The sequence below is a fragment of the Trichophyton rubrum genome (genome assembly GCF_000151425.1).
Source record: "Trichophyton rubrum CBS 118892 genomic scaffold supercont2.3, whole genome shotgun sequence".
NCBI classification, from domain to species: domain Eukaryota; kingdom Fungi; phylum Ascomycota; class Eurotiomycetes; order Onygenales; family Arthrodermataceae; genus Trichophyton; species Trichophyton rubrum.
In genome coordinates, this window is record NW_003456426.1 from 2,550,976 (window position 1) to 2,566,402 (window position 15,427).

Consider the following 15,427-nt stretch of genomic DNA (forward strand, 5'->3'; position numbering starts at 1 on the left):
CTACTTTCCAGCTTGTCCCAGACATGTTTCGCCTCGTGAAGCATCGATTTGGACCTTTACCAACCTCTTTAGCAGATAGTCCCTGTCGACCGGTCTCCAAGGTCCGTCAAAATGAATCAGAAAAAGGATCTAAAGGAAAAAACAGCACAGATCCATACCACATACCTCATGCAGTCGGGTCTAACAATACATCCATTATCGACTCTACACAAAACTCCAATACAGGTTGGACAGAACCACCATCTACAAATTCCCCTCCATCAAATCAACTACCTTCTCGTTCAGCCATAATAAAACATGTCATTCGTGATTTTGCTTTCGTCTCCCTCTTTGTGGCTGTTCTATACATGCTCCTGAAACATTGCGGAAATTCAATAAGCTGTCGAAGACGTCGAGTAGACATGCTAGCTCGTCGTGAGCAGAGACGAACACTACATGCGTATCGAGCAGCAGCGTGTCGATACCGACTTAGGCAATGGTGGCATAGGCTGCTCGGTCGTGAAGACATGGCCCCTATAGCTCAGTCTCCGACTACTCCTATTAACGGCGAGCAAAACGATACCATCCGGATATCAACTTTACCTCCTAGCTCCTTGACTTCAGAATCAGAGAACGATACAATGCCGAATGAAATTCTGGGGTTGCGACGTGTATTTGAATTTGTCGGGGAGCTCGTGAATCCTAACGGCCCGCCTGCTGTCGGTGATCGAGTACAACCTAGACTTGCGGCTCAAGATATAACTGAAATCACTGCGCGGAGATACGCGGCAGGAACACCAGCCCCATCATCCACGGCTCCTTTAACCACAATCGGATCTCCAAGAGCAAGTACCAGTATACTTAGTTTTGAGACTGATTCGGAAGATACGGTCGACAGCCTTGATCCAGAAACAGCCACGATGATGAGTGGATAGGAGTATCATTTACTTTCCATCACATATCATCTGTTTCTTATTATCCATTTTTTAGATCTCTTATTTTGGACCCGAACCGTCTATTTTTTTTTTTTTTTTTGATTAATTTATACTTCATGCTACTTAACGTTCGTTCATATTCAACGTTGTCCTTTTTACAGCTGGATGTAGCCATGCATATTTTGCGTCCATTCACCGACTGACTTTTGAGTCCTTGTGCTGGTACGAGACGAAAATCCCCCAGTCTCACGGAAGCGAAAGTAAGGATGTCTTTCACTAGCCTTCCTTAATTCTGCTGATTTATACATCTTGGCTAGTATATTTGTTTATTTACGAATCTGCATGTTCACGCAAACGTCGCTTGATAAGGATTTGTCAATTCCTCGCTAGAAGACCATAATTGTCATACAGATTTACAATACAGTTAATTCTTAGGAGAGCAAGTTCACAGCCCAGCCTACCACCCCTATCTTAGACCTTTGGCTTCTTCCCAGCTCTATCCTTTGCCGGCTGTACATCTTCCATCTCATCATCGTCATCTTCAACAGTGAACTTCCTCTTTGAGCGCTTTTTAGTGGCGGAAGCGGAAGCCTCATTCCCATCCTCATTATCATCGCCTTCTCCCTCCTTACCCTTCCCGTTGCCTGATACCTTTGAAGCCCGCTCGTCAAAGGCCTTCAGCAGAACATCATATCCCTCCTCCACGTTCTGCAGTGTCTCGTCAAGTTTGACTACCCGTTCGTCCTTGTCAATCTGTATTAACATGTCTCGGTGTCGTTTGTACAATCGTTGCTTAACAAGCATGCGCCACCAATAATACCGTCTATCATGCTCATTCTGCAGCCGAGACTTCTGCGTTGTGAGACGAGTCATATTGACGTTTTCCGCCCCGCGGTGGGACTGAGGTATCTGGCTAAGAAGATACATCTCAACCAGATGAGCAAATTGTGTAGGGGCGATTTTGAACTCCTGCCTGAGGTCATCGAGGGTTTTTGTAGGGATTAATCGGGAGGTTGGCATGACGCGGGGATGTTTTGGAGGTTGAGAAGAGGAGCTTCCAGGGGTAGTGTTTGGGACGGGGTTGGCGTTGATTGTAATGTTATGTTTGGAGAATTCTGGTTTTAACGTGCGATAGTCATTTGAGTCTCGCAGTGCATCAAATGACTCGTTTGGATCCTCAATAGTAAGTTCGAAGATGGTAGGGTCCTCAAGGCAGGCTTTTTGAATTGTGCGATAGAGCTGGGATCCATGGCCAGCGTGCTGATGTGGTTTAATAATGAGGAACTGAGCAATGCGTAAACGCGCGGGTATCTTTGAGACTGGGAATGAATCGAATGCCTCTGTTTTCTGGGCCTCGTATGCCAACTTTGCAGCATTCGATGACTTAGGATGGAAAAAGTACCACCTGTATGTGGTTGCGTATCCTGCAAAGGAGTACCTTGATGCCTTTGGGCTAGACGGCTTTTTTTGCTTTTCGTATCTATCACCAGTGTTAGAGCACTACCAATCTGAAAAGGAGTGAGCGAGTGAGCAGAACATACACAAAGTATATTATCCATCTTTCCAGAGTCCAGTCAAAGTCGTCTGTCTCAATGGGAGTTCCGCCTTCGATGAAGAACGACACGAAGATCTGTATCCTATCCAGAACCTTGCGCACTTCTGGATCGGCCAGGGAGCCCGCCCATATCTCATAGTCTTTATCATCTCTCGAATAGCTATGAACAAGCTTGCCTGGGGGTGTAAAGTTCGCCGCATCCCCCTCATTTATACGCTTCTTAAAGTCATCGATGGTCGAAAATGAAACTAACAGCACGTCAGCGTTGCTCACATCTTCACTTATTCCCTGCTGTACATGCCCTCTGGAAGACACGGTTTGAGGATCCCAAGGAGATCAGCAGCTTTTATATCCTCTACCTGCTTGAACTTCTCATTGTACGAGATTTGAACGTGTGATTGGAGGTCATGCGCCGCAAATCGAAGCTTGATATTCAGCTTTTTATAGCCGAATATCGATTCCTCGTCTCCAAAGAGTGGGTATGTGAACTGGGGGTTGAAGGTTGAGAGAGTTGTCAACTTCTGGCCATCGTCGCCTGGCTGGACCATGGATATTTCCACTGCATCGTTGGCGTCGCAAGTCCCTGGGGAGCAGTGTCAGTGCCGGAGCGATATCAATAGGAATTAATAGCTTTGAATACTCACACTTGTTATGTTTATCCATCTTGAATCGGTGTATCTGCGCTTCTCTGGTTCTTCTCGTCGTCGCTCAGCGTGAAGTCAAGATATAAATTAAACGCGACGCGATTAGATTTACTGACTAAGCTGTATAATTTTATTATATAATCATTATATAAGTTGATTTATATAATTTTATATTACTTAATCGTCACCTCCTCGACTTCAAGCATTTTTGAAATAGAAATTCAAGCTGTCCACGATGAACCGAAAGTTATATTTATACTATCCAGAATAATATCAGAGCTGATTCTAATAACATGCTAGGCCTACATCAATTAAAGTATCTACAGAGGGGGGGGGGGGGGGGAGATATATACATCTCTAAACATGCAACAAAATCCAGTATGCAACGACAAACGCATTAAGGGAATTAAATCAAACAACGACATTGAACTCATCAATAACGCTCCTAGGTCTCTGGTACTTCCCGATGCTCTTCCACTCCATGTCGAGGCCGAAATACTTGGGTCCACCGACATCAAGGCCTCTCTGGTCCTGGGTCCAGAGTGGATGAGCCGCCATGCCGATGACACGCACCCGGAGACCGTACTTGAGTTCCTGGGATCCTACTGCCTCACCGTCCTTATCTAGGATGGAGATGAGGTCTGGGACGGTGCAGATGACGTCCTGGTTGATTGCCTCTTGGGGTTTATCGAGGTTAGATACGTGAGCGGCGTAGAGATATTCGTTTTGGAAGGGGATGATGAGGTGTGGCTGAGTTTCGGTGGAAGATGAGGAAGATGAGGTGCTATTGGTGTTATCGTAGGAGTCTGCTACTTCATCGCTAGATAGAGGGGCAAGGATGCAGTAGCCCATTGTGTAGCCGCGGCTGACGTCTCGGTGGACGTCGATTATTTTGCCTGTGTATAGGAGGCGGCCGGGGGTGGTTTTGAACTAGTCATATTAGTTTCATAATATATACATGGGTGGGTGTGTTTAAAAGAAGTGACTTACGATTGCTTCGATGACATCGACCTTCTCACGGCGAGCGAGATGGATGGCTCGTCCGAGGTACCAGGCTTGAGACATGGTGTTTTCCACGGCGTACTTCTTGATAGCCTTCCCGGTAAGGGGAGCAGCGGAAACGGAGGTGAAGAGACCCAACTCTACACAGGTAGTTCTAAGCATGGTCTCGATTCTCTGGTTGGACTCGGCGTGCATGACGACCGAGACGTTACCCTTCGAGTCAGCCAAGGCGCATGGTGAGATTGTTTCACCGTAGACGTAAGGGGTTCCGTGCTGGATGGTAGGATAAGCTCGTCCCATCAGATCTCCATCGATGGTGGGGATATCGTAGTGCACTGCAGTAGGGAAGGTGACCATTCCGTTTCCTCCGCCAATCTCATCGGCCATGATGGCATGGAATTTCTCGTGTCTGGTAAGCTTGATGGATTCTTCGACTGATCGGATGAGTTCATTGCCCTGGGGAATACGCTCTGATGACACGCTGGGGGCTCCGTACCAGGAAGCGAAGACGCAGACATCTGTGTCAGCCATGCTTTCAGGCTTAACTACTCTCATCTTCCGCTTGCCCTTCTTGCGAAGACATTCAAGTGCAATGAGGTATTGTTGGTACGAAGGACCACCACCACCTGTCCCCAGCACGCCGGTGCCAGAGGCAATGAATTCCAGGTCAAGAGGGCTTAGGTACCAGACGCCATTCTCGACTTCGGGCTTGTATAATGGTATATCGACGTAGATCGAGTGCTTGACAGCAGATCTAGACACGTCCTCGGCGGTGGCAGCTTTCTCACCTTCAACACCGTTGCCGTTGTGGCCGTTGGCTCCGTTGGTACCGTTGGTATAGGCAGGTAGTTTAGCCCGCTCCTGCTCGGCCTCTTCCTCCGTGGGTACTCTCAGTTTGCCGACAGCCTTGACCATGATACGGGTAGCCTTGTTGGTGACATATTGAAGAGGCAGCTTTTCGATCTCAGCAATCTTCACGGTGTCTCTATCTGCACCTCGCTGGATGGCCATGTCGACAGCTGTAGCTTGGACTTGCTTGAGAACTTCATTCTCGTCCTTTCCAGCAAGGATCTCAATGACGTCCGCTGTTCCTGCAACTTTGGCTATGGCTGCACCGACGGCGTTGGCAGAGTCATGGTGAGGGGGGATGATGCATTCTTCGACGCCTTGGAGGTCGTCCATGTAGACGATTGAACCACCTCCGACCAGGAGGACGGTAACGGGAAGAGAAGACACCTTCATGCTTTCGATGCCACGGCTGAGCAGCTTGGTGATGGCCTTTCGTGCATCCTCGATGGTCTGCTGAGTGACATCAGCAACCTCGGATGCATCTCCTATCTGCTCCTTTCCAGCCGCAACGACGATGTCAGTGGTAGTAAGGGTATCACCACCAAACACTTTGGCCTTGCTGGTCAGGTAATGGCCAACAGAGTCTGGTCCTACAGAGACATGAGTTCCATCCTGACGAACAATGCTTCCTCCTCCGAGTCCGATGGAGAGCACTTCTGGCATGGAGAACATGGTACGCACACCACCGACTTCAACGAAGTTCGATGCCTGGCGGGGGAAGCCTGACGGCATCAAGGCACAGATATCGGAAGTCGTACCCCCGATATCGATGACCAGTGTCTGTCTCTCTGCATTTGACATGCTGCCGGTTCTCCGGTCCAGGGAGGCCAGGAAAGCAGCTCCGGTCAAGCTGTTGGTTGGGCCACTGGCAAAGGTCTTGATTGGCAGCTCAGAGGCAGTGACAGCATCCGTCAAGGTACCGTCATTCTGCGTCAGATAAAGGCTGCAGGTAAGCTTGAGATCCGACATGGCCTGCACAAAGGCCCGGACGGTCTTCTGGGCCAGCTGGAGGATGGAGGCGTTGAGGATGGTGGCATTCTCACGCTCGAGCAGGCCCACGCCGCCGATGGTATGGGAGCATACGACCGAGAGGCCCGGGTCGACCTCGAGCATGATCTTCTTGCAGGCCTCTTCGTGGATGCCGCTGTGGTCGAGGGGTGAGAAGATGCCTACGAGGGCCACCTTGGTGATTCCCGCTGCGCTGATGCGCCTGGCGGCCTCCCGGATCTGCTCGGGGTCCAGCCGAGTGATCTCGCGGCCATCGATCTCGAGGCCTGCAGCCAGCGTCAGCTTAGCATTCCAATAGCTAATATAGTTATAGAGTGACAGACGGTCCCTTACCTCCGTCCAGATAATAGGACTGGCACTCGATGATGCTCCGCAATGCCGGAGGGAAGTTTGTAAAGGGCGGGATCTACAACCACCAGCATCAGCAACGACGCATCAACGACGACATAGCAACGACAACGAGAAGAAGAAGACGAACATCCTGGCTGAAGGTGCCGCAGAGCCTGGCGACGGCGACCTTGCTGAGTCTCCGCGCATCGGCTTCAACGACGGCATTGACAAAGTGCGTTGTCCCAATGGCCACGCTGAGGATATGGGCCGGGTCGATGCCCGACTTGCTCAGGACGCTCTCGACGACGCTCTTGATGCCGCTGGTGACATCTGGGGTCGTGGGCGTCTTGCTCGAGGCGAGGACTCCGCGCGAGGGCGTCTCGCTGGCCGTGATATCGAGGATGGCGGCATCAGTGTTGGTCCCGCCGACGTCAACGCCTATGCGGTACATCCTGACGTCTGCAGAAGCGAAGGGACAGCAGCAGCAGCAGCAGCAAAACGAACGACAAGCAGCGGCGGCTACCAGTTAAACTATTACTCTGCCTAACGACGGAGAGGATACGGCCAGTCTGAGGCCCTGTTTGAGGCTATATGCGAAGGGAGCAGCTGGGGGGGGTCCAGAGAGAGTCCTCGATCGCCGCGAGGTCTCCATCAGCAGTTTATATATCAAGTCCGCTGGCCGGGCCTGACTAGCCGTGGCCGTCACTGTCTCCGCCCAAGGGCAGGCTACAAACGAAAAGGGCATGCGGTGGAAGAGGAAAAAGGAGGCAAACGCCCTTCGCCGGCCATCTCCTGCTGTGTCAACAAGCGTCTTGTCGGTGCTGCTGCGAACCCTCGACACTGATCTTCCCGGAGGACAAACCTGCATGGTCCCCCGTTTGGCGCTGTCAAGCAAGTCATGATGCAAGCGATTTGGCCGAGCGAGCCTCCATTTCCACCAACCATCGCCATCTCCGACTGCTCCGGTCAGGCGTCCGCTCCCATTCGCGGAACAGCAGGATGCCAGAGCCACCAGCGGGAGGTCATGGTCATGGCTGAGCTGGCAGACGGGGAGGGGGTGCCGCTGGTTAGTGAGTTACAGACCCAAATATTATTGCCAGAGATCTCCGGGACGAAACCAGCAGCTGCTGTGTAACTAGATAACCATTAGTTATACGAGAACCTGGCTCGCCGTTTGGGTCCTAGCTGGGCGATATCTCGCACTAGTTTACCCATCAAAGCCATGTTCTCCATGCTTCAGACGGGCTTGGTCCAGGCCTCGAGCCCATTTGGCGGTCCACCAAGCAGAGCTACCAGGCCCAGCGAGCCGGTTGCTTTCCGGGGCAATGGACGGACGAAGTCTATCTCGACGGCTCTGGGGGTTGAAGAAGTCGTATCCCGGCTCAAAGCTTGGGTTATCCAGAGCTCTATTATAGCTCGGGGGCAGCCAGCAGTAAGCTGACTGTGAAATGCCTGAAGAAGTTCGCCGACAGGAGTTTGGCCGGCCTGCACGGCGAATATCCTTACCTTCCTGTGTCAGTAACTAACTAGCAACTACCATGTCTAGCCGAGGAACAGAGGGTCGAATCCATGGCCGTCGTCTTATCGTGCTCTCCTTCAGGGCATTGTGCGGAGAGCCAGAGTTTGGATGTACGAGCTGAGGTCCGGGGGGTGATGAGTCGTATAACTACAGCTGAATGACATACATATACGCCGGACTCAGCAAGTGGTCATCTACGTTTTGAAACCATACTCGAAACTATCACCGCAACCAAGCCCTAACTATTCCTGGATTGCTGAAATGAACAGGATACTGAAGAAGCTGGAGATCGAGCATGAAGGAGGTACGCTGCCAGACCCCTGGATCAACTTCGACATCAAGCCCATCGAGGCTGGACGGAGGACATGGTCGGCATGGACTTTCACCACCTACTGGGTTCTCATAAACTCCAACATCTCCTCATACATGACCGGCAGCTCCCTGATCGCCCTGGGACTACCTTGGTGGCAGGCCATCATCGCCATCGTCATTGGTAATCTGCTAGCGGCTGTCTTTGTCGTGCTCAACTCCCTACCAGGAGCATACTACCACCTCGGCTTCCCAGTCGTCAACAGATATGTCTGGGGGATGTACGGTAGCCAGTTTGTCATCTGGAATCGTATCTTCTTGTCTATCGGTATGTTCCTTTGCTTATTTTGTAAATATATTAACTAACAGTGTTTCAGTATGGTGAGTTTATTCTGCGGATGTATGAAGAGGTGCCGGCTAACCAATGTAGGTACGGCTTCCAAGCATACATCGGAGGACAGTGTGTCTACGTCTGTCTCAAGGCAATATGGCCGTCTCTCGAGCAGCGTATACCAAACCACCTCTCCCCTTCAACAGGGATTACTACCGCCCAGTTCGTTAGCTACATTATCTTCATGGTCATCTCTCTTCCAGTTGCATACATCCGGCCGCACAACCTGCGGATGTTCTTCTACATCTCCGCATCTGTCATTGTCGTTTTTGAATTCGTCCTTCTCGTCTGGGCGTTGGCCACCATGGGCCCTGCAGGGTTTGGCTCCACAATCTCAGGCGGAGGGCCAGGGGAGCCAGTCAAGGATGCTGGCTGGCTTGTTGTGTTTGGTATCATCAGTACAATTGGCGCCATATCCGCCGGAATCCTTAACCAAAATGACTATGCTAGGTTTGCAAGGAAGCCCAGAGACGCTATTCTCGGACAGGTCATCAGCTTCCCAATTTTCAGCATCATTTGCTCTGTCATCGGCGTGCTCGTCACTGCCGCAACGCAGAAGAGGTTTGGTGAAGCACACTGGGACCTACCGTCTCTCATTGGAGCGATCATCGACCACGGAGGATCCAGATCGAGAGCTGCTGCATTCTTCGCAGGTGGTGCTCTCGTCATTTCTCAGATCGGCGTCAACATCCCTGGAAACGCTCTTTCGGGAGGTAATGTCAACCATCCCGGCTGCTCATCAAAAATCCTAATTTAACTAACCTATGTATTCATTGCTGAACTAGGCTTCGACCTCGCGGCGACATTCCCCAAATACATCAACATCCGGCGCGGCGCATACATTACTATCGCCCTCTCTATAGCTTGTAACCCGTGGAAACTCGTTTCCACAGCCACTATATTCCTCAGCGTGCTGAGCAGTTACGCTGTGTTTCTGGGCCCAATGACCGGCCTCATGATCTCGGCCTGGTTCATCGTTCACAGACGGAAGCTCAAGGTCGAGGACCTCTACACCGGCAACCGCGCCAGTATCTACTGGTTTAGCCACGGGTTCAACTGGCGTGCTTTCATTGCAGTAAGATACACCGTTATCTCAAACACCTGCTCACGCCTCGTATTCATTAGTTAATGGATTGTTTCCAGTGGATATGCGGAACCGTTCCATCCCTGCCGGGCTTTATTGCAACGGTCAACACGGATGTCCATGTCCCCGTTGGCTTCACCCGTATCTACAAGCTCTGTTTCCTGGTCGGTTTCCTAATCAGTGCATTCGTATATAGCGGGATGCATCTGCTTGTTCCCGACATGAAGCTGCAGGAGTATGTTTCGACCGCTGCTTCATCTGCAGTCTTGATACGGGATTATCGAGACAGCATCGACAGAGGGCAGGACCTTGTCGAAAACAAGATTTTGTCCGATGCATAGACTTGTCTATCGCCATTCATAATGGTCCGTTGGCGAATTTTCTCCTTGTCACGAACAATTTGTATATTTTCATCGTCATCTTTTGATGTTTAATGAATTTTTATCTTTTTTATTTTAATTTTTCATTCTTTTTAAGTTTTAATCACATGACTGTTCCTGACACTTACATAATAAATGTATTCATCACGTGATGGATTCAAAAGCCGAAAAAGAAACAAAAAAAAAGTCGAAAAATCATCAAAAAAAAAAAAAAAAACAACCAAAAACTTCTTGATATTATTATTGTTATTGTAGATTCCATTCATTCATTGTTGCATTTTATTCGTGTATTTGTATTTGTACTATCGCTTTCTTTGTCCCTGTTACTGGCTCCGGAGCGGCTTTTAGCCAGCGCATCCACCGAGGCACAACGTAGCCACATCTACCAAAACCTCATACCTTGTGCAGCAACTATAAACTACTATACAAATTTATGCAGAGAGCGGACGGCAGTTCATAATGGACTGAGGGCATACAGAGACAGATAACTTGCATTTTTAATTGGATATTAATTTGGCAAGGCTTCAAACAGGAAACACAGCAACACCGAAGCTATGGATGGGCTTTTTACGCTCGTGTGTCTAAGTCTCCTGATGGGAGCAGCGTGAGTCCTGATATTGCCCCTTGAGTGGACCACAAGATCATAGACTGATGTTTTGACGGTGCCGGGATAGGTCGTTTATCGTTGGATCGCTGCCATTGACCTTTTCTTTATCCTCGTCTCAGCTCCGGCTCATGTCTGTGCTTGGAATGGGCCTGTTAGTCGGGACGTCTTTGATTGTGATTATCCCCGAAGGAGTCGAGACGTTATATAGCTCTCGTGTGAACCCGAGTCAGCAGGGACCTGAATCTGGGCACCGAAGGAGGGATGTGTTAGAACATGGCGTTGAGGTTCGATGGAACTACAGGGCGGAAGTAGTACCTGTTCCTCGATCTATAAACGGACACCGTATTGAGGATGAGGCGAATTGGCGTTTGTCTGGACGGGAGGAGGCGGCTCCTGAAGCGGACAAACCACAGCCTGACGCTCCTGTGGATGGAGATGGTAGTGGCGGCAAGAGGAAGAAGGAGGGTAAGGCGGATGACGGGGACAAGAATAAGCCGGATGGACATCATGATGACGACAAGCATGAGCATGGCCATAAGCACGAACATGAAGATAGTGGACCACATGCTTGGATTGGTGTCGGGCTCATTAGTGGATTTATACTAATGTATTTGGTTGACAAGTTGCCGCAATATGCGTCTTCGTCTTCCAAGCAGCAACAGAGACCATACCATATCTCCTTGGATAACCTGGGAACGGGCATAGGTCGAGGCATATCGCCTGCACGAACGAGTGGCGGCGGCTCACGATCCGGCAGCAGCAGTGCGGGCATGGCTACGACGGCTGGATTGGTGATACATGCGGCGGCAGACGGCATTGCACTAGGAGCGTCCACGTCCAACATGAGCCTGAGTCTGATCATTTTCGTGGCGATTATGGTACATAAGGCGCCCGCATCCTTTGGCCTGACTTCAGTCTTGCTCAAGCAGGGTCATACAACCAAGAGCGCCAGGGCACATCTGCTGGTGTTCAGTCTTGCTGCGCCGGTGGGAGCGCTGTTGACGTGGGTTGTTGCACATACCATACTTGCAGGCCACGCCAGTGACGAGCAGAGCACCCGGTGGAGGACAGGAATGCTCTTGTTGTTCTCTGCCGGAACATTCTTGTAAGTCATACACCGTCCTTTAATAAAGAAGGATTGCTTCCCGGACGATGACGGCAGTGGTGACGACATTTTTTTTTTTTTTACTGACCGGCGCATGCAGGTATGTTGCCATGCATACGATGCAGGAGAATCCCCTCGAGCCAGCCCGTCGAGAATCTCATGCAAACGGCTATGTCGATGGGCGGGACCCACCGCAACGGCCTAAGCAGTCGATGAGAGACCTCGTTGCGTCTGTCGTTGGGATGGTGCTGCCGCTGTTCCTGCAAGTCGGCCATGCCCATTGACCCCTGACCTGTATATTTTTCTATCACCAACCTATCTCCAACGTCACAACGTCTATCAGCACCTATCAGCATCTAGACTACAGCTTCTACATCTACTCAACTGGATATACTTTCTCACGACGAATGACACTCATAGAAGAACAGAAACTACGGAGTACATTATCAACCGCAACTACTTTGCTTCTTGTATATACATTATAAAACAACCGCCCATGTGACGAGATTATTTCATCCAGGCCAGCTGATCGATCGGCTGAAAGGTCTTCGCTTCCTCCGGGGAAACGAGAGAAAAAAAAGGATGAGAGACACCAAACCAGGGGCCCCTGAAGCTGGAAGTCTAGTTCAGTTGTACCTCGAGGATCGCCCTGCATGCTGGGACCGGCCTCGTAGCGCCCCAGATAACTCCAGACGCCGGATAGATCAAGTAGCCAGCCACTCGATACAGGACTAGACGGTGTCAGACTGCTCGTCTGCTCGTCCGCTTGACCGTCTCTGCCCTACGCCTAAGCGCTGGGCCTCGCTGGGCTGGTTGATACATCCAAAGGCCCCGTCCGGTACTTCATGCTTCATCTGCAGCCCCCAGCGCCACCGCGATCACCAGAAAAACTAACCCAAGCCACCAACCCCAGAGCCTGAAGGGCAACATTCGCTGTGACTGACTGACGGGGACTGACCTGTCGACCAAACCTCGAATCCCACCCTCAGATCCTGCCTGCTTGCGTCGTGTCGAGGCATGAGAGAGTAACGCTGGCCGACGGACCGTCAACCGCAACCCATCCCGGCCTTTTTCCGTCTGCACAGTCGCTGGCGAGCTTTGAGGTCACCTTTCCGCCACTCGACCATCCTCCTCCTACGCCTCTCCTCTATACACCGAGTCAATTTTCAACTACCTGAGAAGACCACGGCATGTCGGCAGGCCTGGCTGCTGCAAAGGACTCTGCTTATTCGGCCCCGATCTGAAAAAGTTGTTTCGAGAAACATAGCTGCGTCGGCTCAAAGGGTTCTCTCAGCGCATGACATCTCCAGTCCGTATATAAAAAAAAAAAAAAAAAAAAAAAGGACGACTGTTTGGGACCCATCTACAACCTCTATATATATATATATATATAACCGCTTCCCAGATGTTCCCTAGACCTGGATCAAGCAGCCTGGGAAACCGGCGACCCGTCTCTATGATAGAAGCAGATGATCTGGCATCGCAGGGAGAATTCAGCAGCGGCACCAGCAGCAACAGCACCAGCAACAGCAGCAAAAGCCATCATCCACCTCGTTCGACCGTACGACGACACTCAGGAACTATGCGACCCAGCTCGGCTTCTCGAACAAAACCTCTCTCGACGCCCAGCAAGGCTCGTCCGACTCTACATAACCTGCACCCTTCAGCTCCTGCGTCTCCTCCTACTCCCGCACCAAGTCCGACGCCGCACCAGCGAGTGCCCAGCTGGCAGAGCGCCGGCGAAGACGAAGATACCTTCCTGCGAGATGCGAGGTCACATTTCAGCGTGCTAGGCCAGGCGGAGAAGCAGAGGTTTCTGGCAGAGGTGCTAAACCTGTGTGATAGCCAGCTGCTCAGCTTCGTGCATCATTTCGTGAGCCCGCGGCTGAAGAAGGACCCTTTTGAAACCCTGCCGAACGAGCTATGCCTGAGGGTGAGATCCGACCTGATACTATCTAGTAACCGGAGCCTGGTCCGACTAACTGACTGTGAATAGGTACTTTCGTTTGTTGACGATCCCAAGACGCTGTCGAGGGCGTCCCAAGTGTCGACTCGCTGGCACGAACTGCTCAACGATGAGCTGACATGGAAGATACTCTGTGAGAAACATGCTTATAGAAGAGTTTCTGAAGATCTCATCGATAGTCCCGTCAGCCCTTCCTCTACCCTCTCTCCCTCTAGACAACCCTTATCCTCCTTGGACACAGATATGGAATCCGAATCATGTCCTCCCCAACCTCAAATATTACCGGAAGACATGAAAGTATTTGCTCCGGCAGCAGAGTCCTCGAGCAGAAGCCGGGTCCGCAAGGCCCGACCAAAGGCGACCTCCTACCGCTCGCATTTCAAACAAAAGTATATGATCGAGGCGGCATGGAGAAAAGGTGGCACCGTCGTGACGAAGAATATCACTACTGACCAGGGAGTGGTGACCAGTTTGCATCTGACTCCCAAGTATATAGTTGTTGCACTCGACAACGCAAAGATACATATATTCAATACCGAGGGCGAGCATCAGAGGGTTCTACAGGGACATATGATAGGTGTCTGGGCCATGGTGCCGTGGGACGACCTGCTTGTTAGCGGAGGATGTGATCGAGACGTGCGTGTTTGGAACATGGCTACAGGGTGAGTCTACTGTCATTCGACTCTCTGGAAAAGACGCCAGTTTCTAACTCATTACCCCAGGGAGAGTATTCATAAGCTGCGAGGGCACACTTCTACCGTCCGCTGCTTGAAGATGTCGAACAAGACGACTGCCATCTCCGGCTCGCGAGATACGACTCTCCGTATCTGGGATCTAGCTACGGGAGTATGCAAGAACATCCTCGTTGGTCATCAGGCAAGTGTACGGTGTCTCGAGATCCACGGCGACTTGGTTGTCTCCGGAAGCTACGATACCACAGCCAGAATCTGGAGCATCTCAGGAGGCAAGTGTCTCAAGACGCTTGCCGGGCATTTCAGCCAGATCTATGCCATCGCCTTTGACGGCAAACGCATAGCTACCGGCAGTCTTGACACCAGCGTACGCATCTGGGACCCCCACACCGGCCAGTGCCATGCCATCCTGCAAGGCCACACCTCTCTCGTCGGCCAGCTACAGCTTCGTGGGGATACCCTGGTGACGGGTGGCTCCGACGGATCCATCCGTGTCTGGTCCCTCGAGCGTATGACCCCGATCCACCGCCTGGCGGCCCACGACAACAGCATCACCAGTCTGCAGTTCGACGACAACCGGATTGTCAGCGGCGGTAGTGACGGCCGGGTCAAGACATGGGATCTCAAGACTGGCCAGCAGGTCCGCGAGCTCAGCCAGCCCGCCGACACCATCTGGCGTATCGCCTTTGAAGCCGAAAAGGCCGTCATCCTCGCTACCCGTGCTGGCAAGACGACCATGGAGGTGAGACTTAACCCCTTGTTAACCGATCAATCATCTACGACATCCATCTAACCGTCTCTAGGTATGGTCCTTTTCTCCTCCAGACGACACATTTATAGACAGATCCGCCTGTCCCAGCCCGGACACAACGCTCGAGGCTTCGACGACCTCCATATCCACGACAGAGTCCATGTCCTCTGAAACAGAGCCGTCTCATATGATGGAGTACGAGATGCAGGATCTAAAAATGAACGGATGTAGCTGATATTTGGTGTCTTTTTGCTTGTTTTTTTCTCATCATTTCATAGATAGCTTTCTACCCGTTTGTCCCCTTGGTTATCATTTTCATAT

General features: G+C 51.1%; 6 protein-coding genes across 7 annotated transcripts in view; 4 read left to right on the plus strand and 2 right to left on the minus strand.

Annotated features, from left to right (window-relative positions):
• TERG_03710 (uncharacterized protein) overlaps positions 1-914 on the plus strand; it is a gene marked incomplete at both ends in the record, with an annotated part of 1,969 nt that extends 1,055 nt beyond the window's left edge. The window contains one exon of the mRNA XM_003236616.1: positions 73-914. Within this exon, the coding sequence (XP_003236664.1) occupies positions 73-914 (842 nt within the window). The remainder of the gene's footprint in view (positions 1-72) is intronic.
• A 471-nt stretch (positions 915-1,385) lies between these two features.
• On the minus strand, positions 1,386-3,142 carry TERG_03711 (uncharacterized protein; the record flags this gene model as incomplete). The annotated part of the gene is made up of 4 exons (XM_003236617.2): positions 3,114-3,142; positions 2,771-3,052; positions 2,456-2,717; positions 1,386-2,394 (listed from the first exon to the last, which is right to left on the minus strand). Exons 1-4 carry the CDS (start codon positions 3,130-3,132, stop codon positions 1,386-1,388), a joined length of 1,572 nt encoding a protein of 523 aa, XP_003236665.1. The 5' UTR covers positions 3,133-3,142.
• Positions 3,143-3,447: 305 nt separating this feature from the next.
• TERG_03712 (uncharacterized protein) lies at positions 3,448-6,647 on the minus strand. 2 transcript variants are annotated; one of them, XM_047748135.1, is made up of 3 exons: positions 6,451-6,584; positions 4,104-6,378; positions 3,448-4,043 (listed from the first exon to the last, which is right to left on the minus strand). In XM_047748135.1, the coding sequence occupies exons 1-3, from the start codon at positions 6,525-6,527 to the stop codon at positions 3,525-3,527; spliced, it is 2,871 nt and encodes a 956-aa protein (XP_047604111.1). In that variant the 5' UTR covers positions 6,528-6,584; the 3' UTR covers positions 3,448-3,524. The 2 variants fall into 2 exon arrangements, with proteins under 2 accessions (XP_047604111.1, XP_047606028.1); XM_047749621.1 differs by having other exon boundaries at positions 4,104-6,647.
• Positions 6,648-7,739: 1,092 nt separating this feature from the next.
• TERG_03714 (uncharacterized protein) lies at positions 7,740-10,072 on the plus strand. Its single transcript, XM_047748136.1, has one exon. The coding sequence runs from the start codon at positions 8,509-8,511 to the stop codon at positions 9,271-9,273; it is 765 nt and encodes a 254-aa protein (XP_047604112.1). The 5' UTR covers positions 7,740-8,508; the 3' UTR covers positions 9,274-10,072.
• Positions 10,073-10,217: 145 nt separating this feature from the next.
• TERG_03715 (uncharacterized protein) lies at positions 10,218-12,269 on the plus strand. The gene is made up of 2 exons (XM_047748137.1): positions 10,218-11,697; positions 11,798-12,269. Exons 1-2 carry the CDS (start codon positions 10,721-10,723, stop codon positions 11,979-11,981), a joined length of 1,161 nt encoding a protein of 386 aa, XP_047604113.1. The 5' UTR covers positions 10,218-10,720; the 3' UTR covers positions 11,982-12,269.
• An 826-nt stretch (positions 12,270-13,095) lies between these two features.
• On the plus strand, positions 13,096-15,341 carry TERG_03716 (uncharacterized protein; the record flags this gene model as incomplete). Its single annotated transcript, XM_003236622.2, has 4 exons — positions 13,096-13,630; positions 13,694-14,325; positions 14,386-15,097; positions 15,159-15,341. The coding sequence occupies exons 1-4, from the start codon at positions 13,103-13,105 to the stop codon at positions 15,339-15,341; spliced, it is 2,055 nt and encodes a 684-aa protein (XP_003236670.1). The 5' UTR covers positions 13,096-13,102.
• Between the last annotated feature and the right edge of the window lie 86 nt (positions 15,342-15,427).

Coding starts and splice junctions, on each gene's coding strand:
- TERG_03715 (XM_047748137.1), top strand. CDS start 10,721: ATGTCTGTGCTTGGAATGGGCCTGTTAGTCGGGACGTCTTTGATTGTG. Junction 11,698..11,797: donor TTCTCTGCCGGAACATTCTT/GTAAGTCATACA, acceptor CGGCGCATGCAG/GTATGTTGCCATGCATACGA.
- TERG_03714 (XM_047748136.1), top strand. CDS start 8,509: ATGGTGAGTTTATTCTGCGGATGTATGAAGAGGTGCCGGCTAACCAAT.
- TERG_03712 (XM_047748135.1), bottom strand. CDS start 6,527: ATGCCGTCGTTGAAGCCGATGCGCGGAGACTCAGCAAGGTCGCCGTCG. Junction 6,379..6,450: donor GCGGCACCTTCAGCCAGGAT/GTTCGTCTTCTT, acceptor TGGTGGTTGTAG/ATCCCGCCCTTTACAAACTT. Junction 4,044..4,103: donor TCGATGTCATCGAAGCAATC/GTAAGTCACTTC, acceptor TAATATGACTAG/TTCAAAACCACCCCCGGCCG.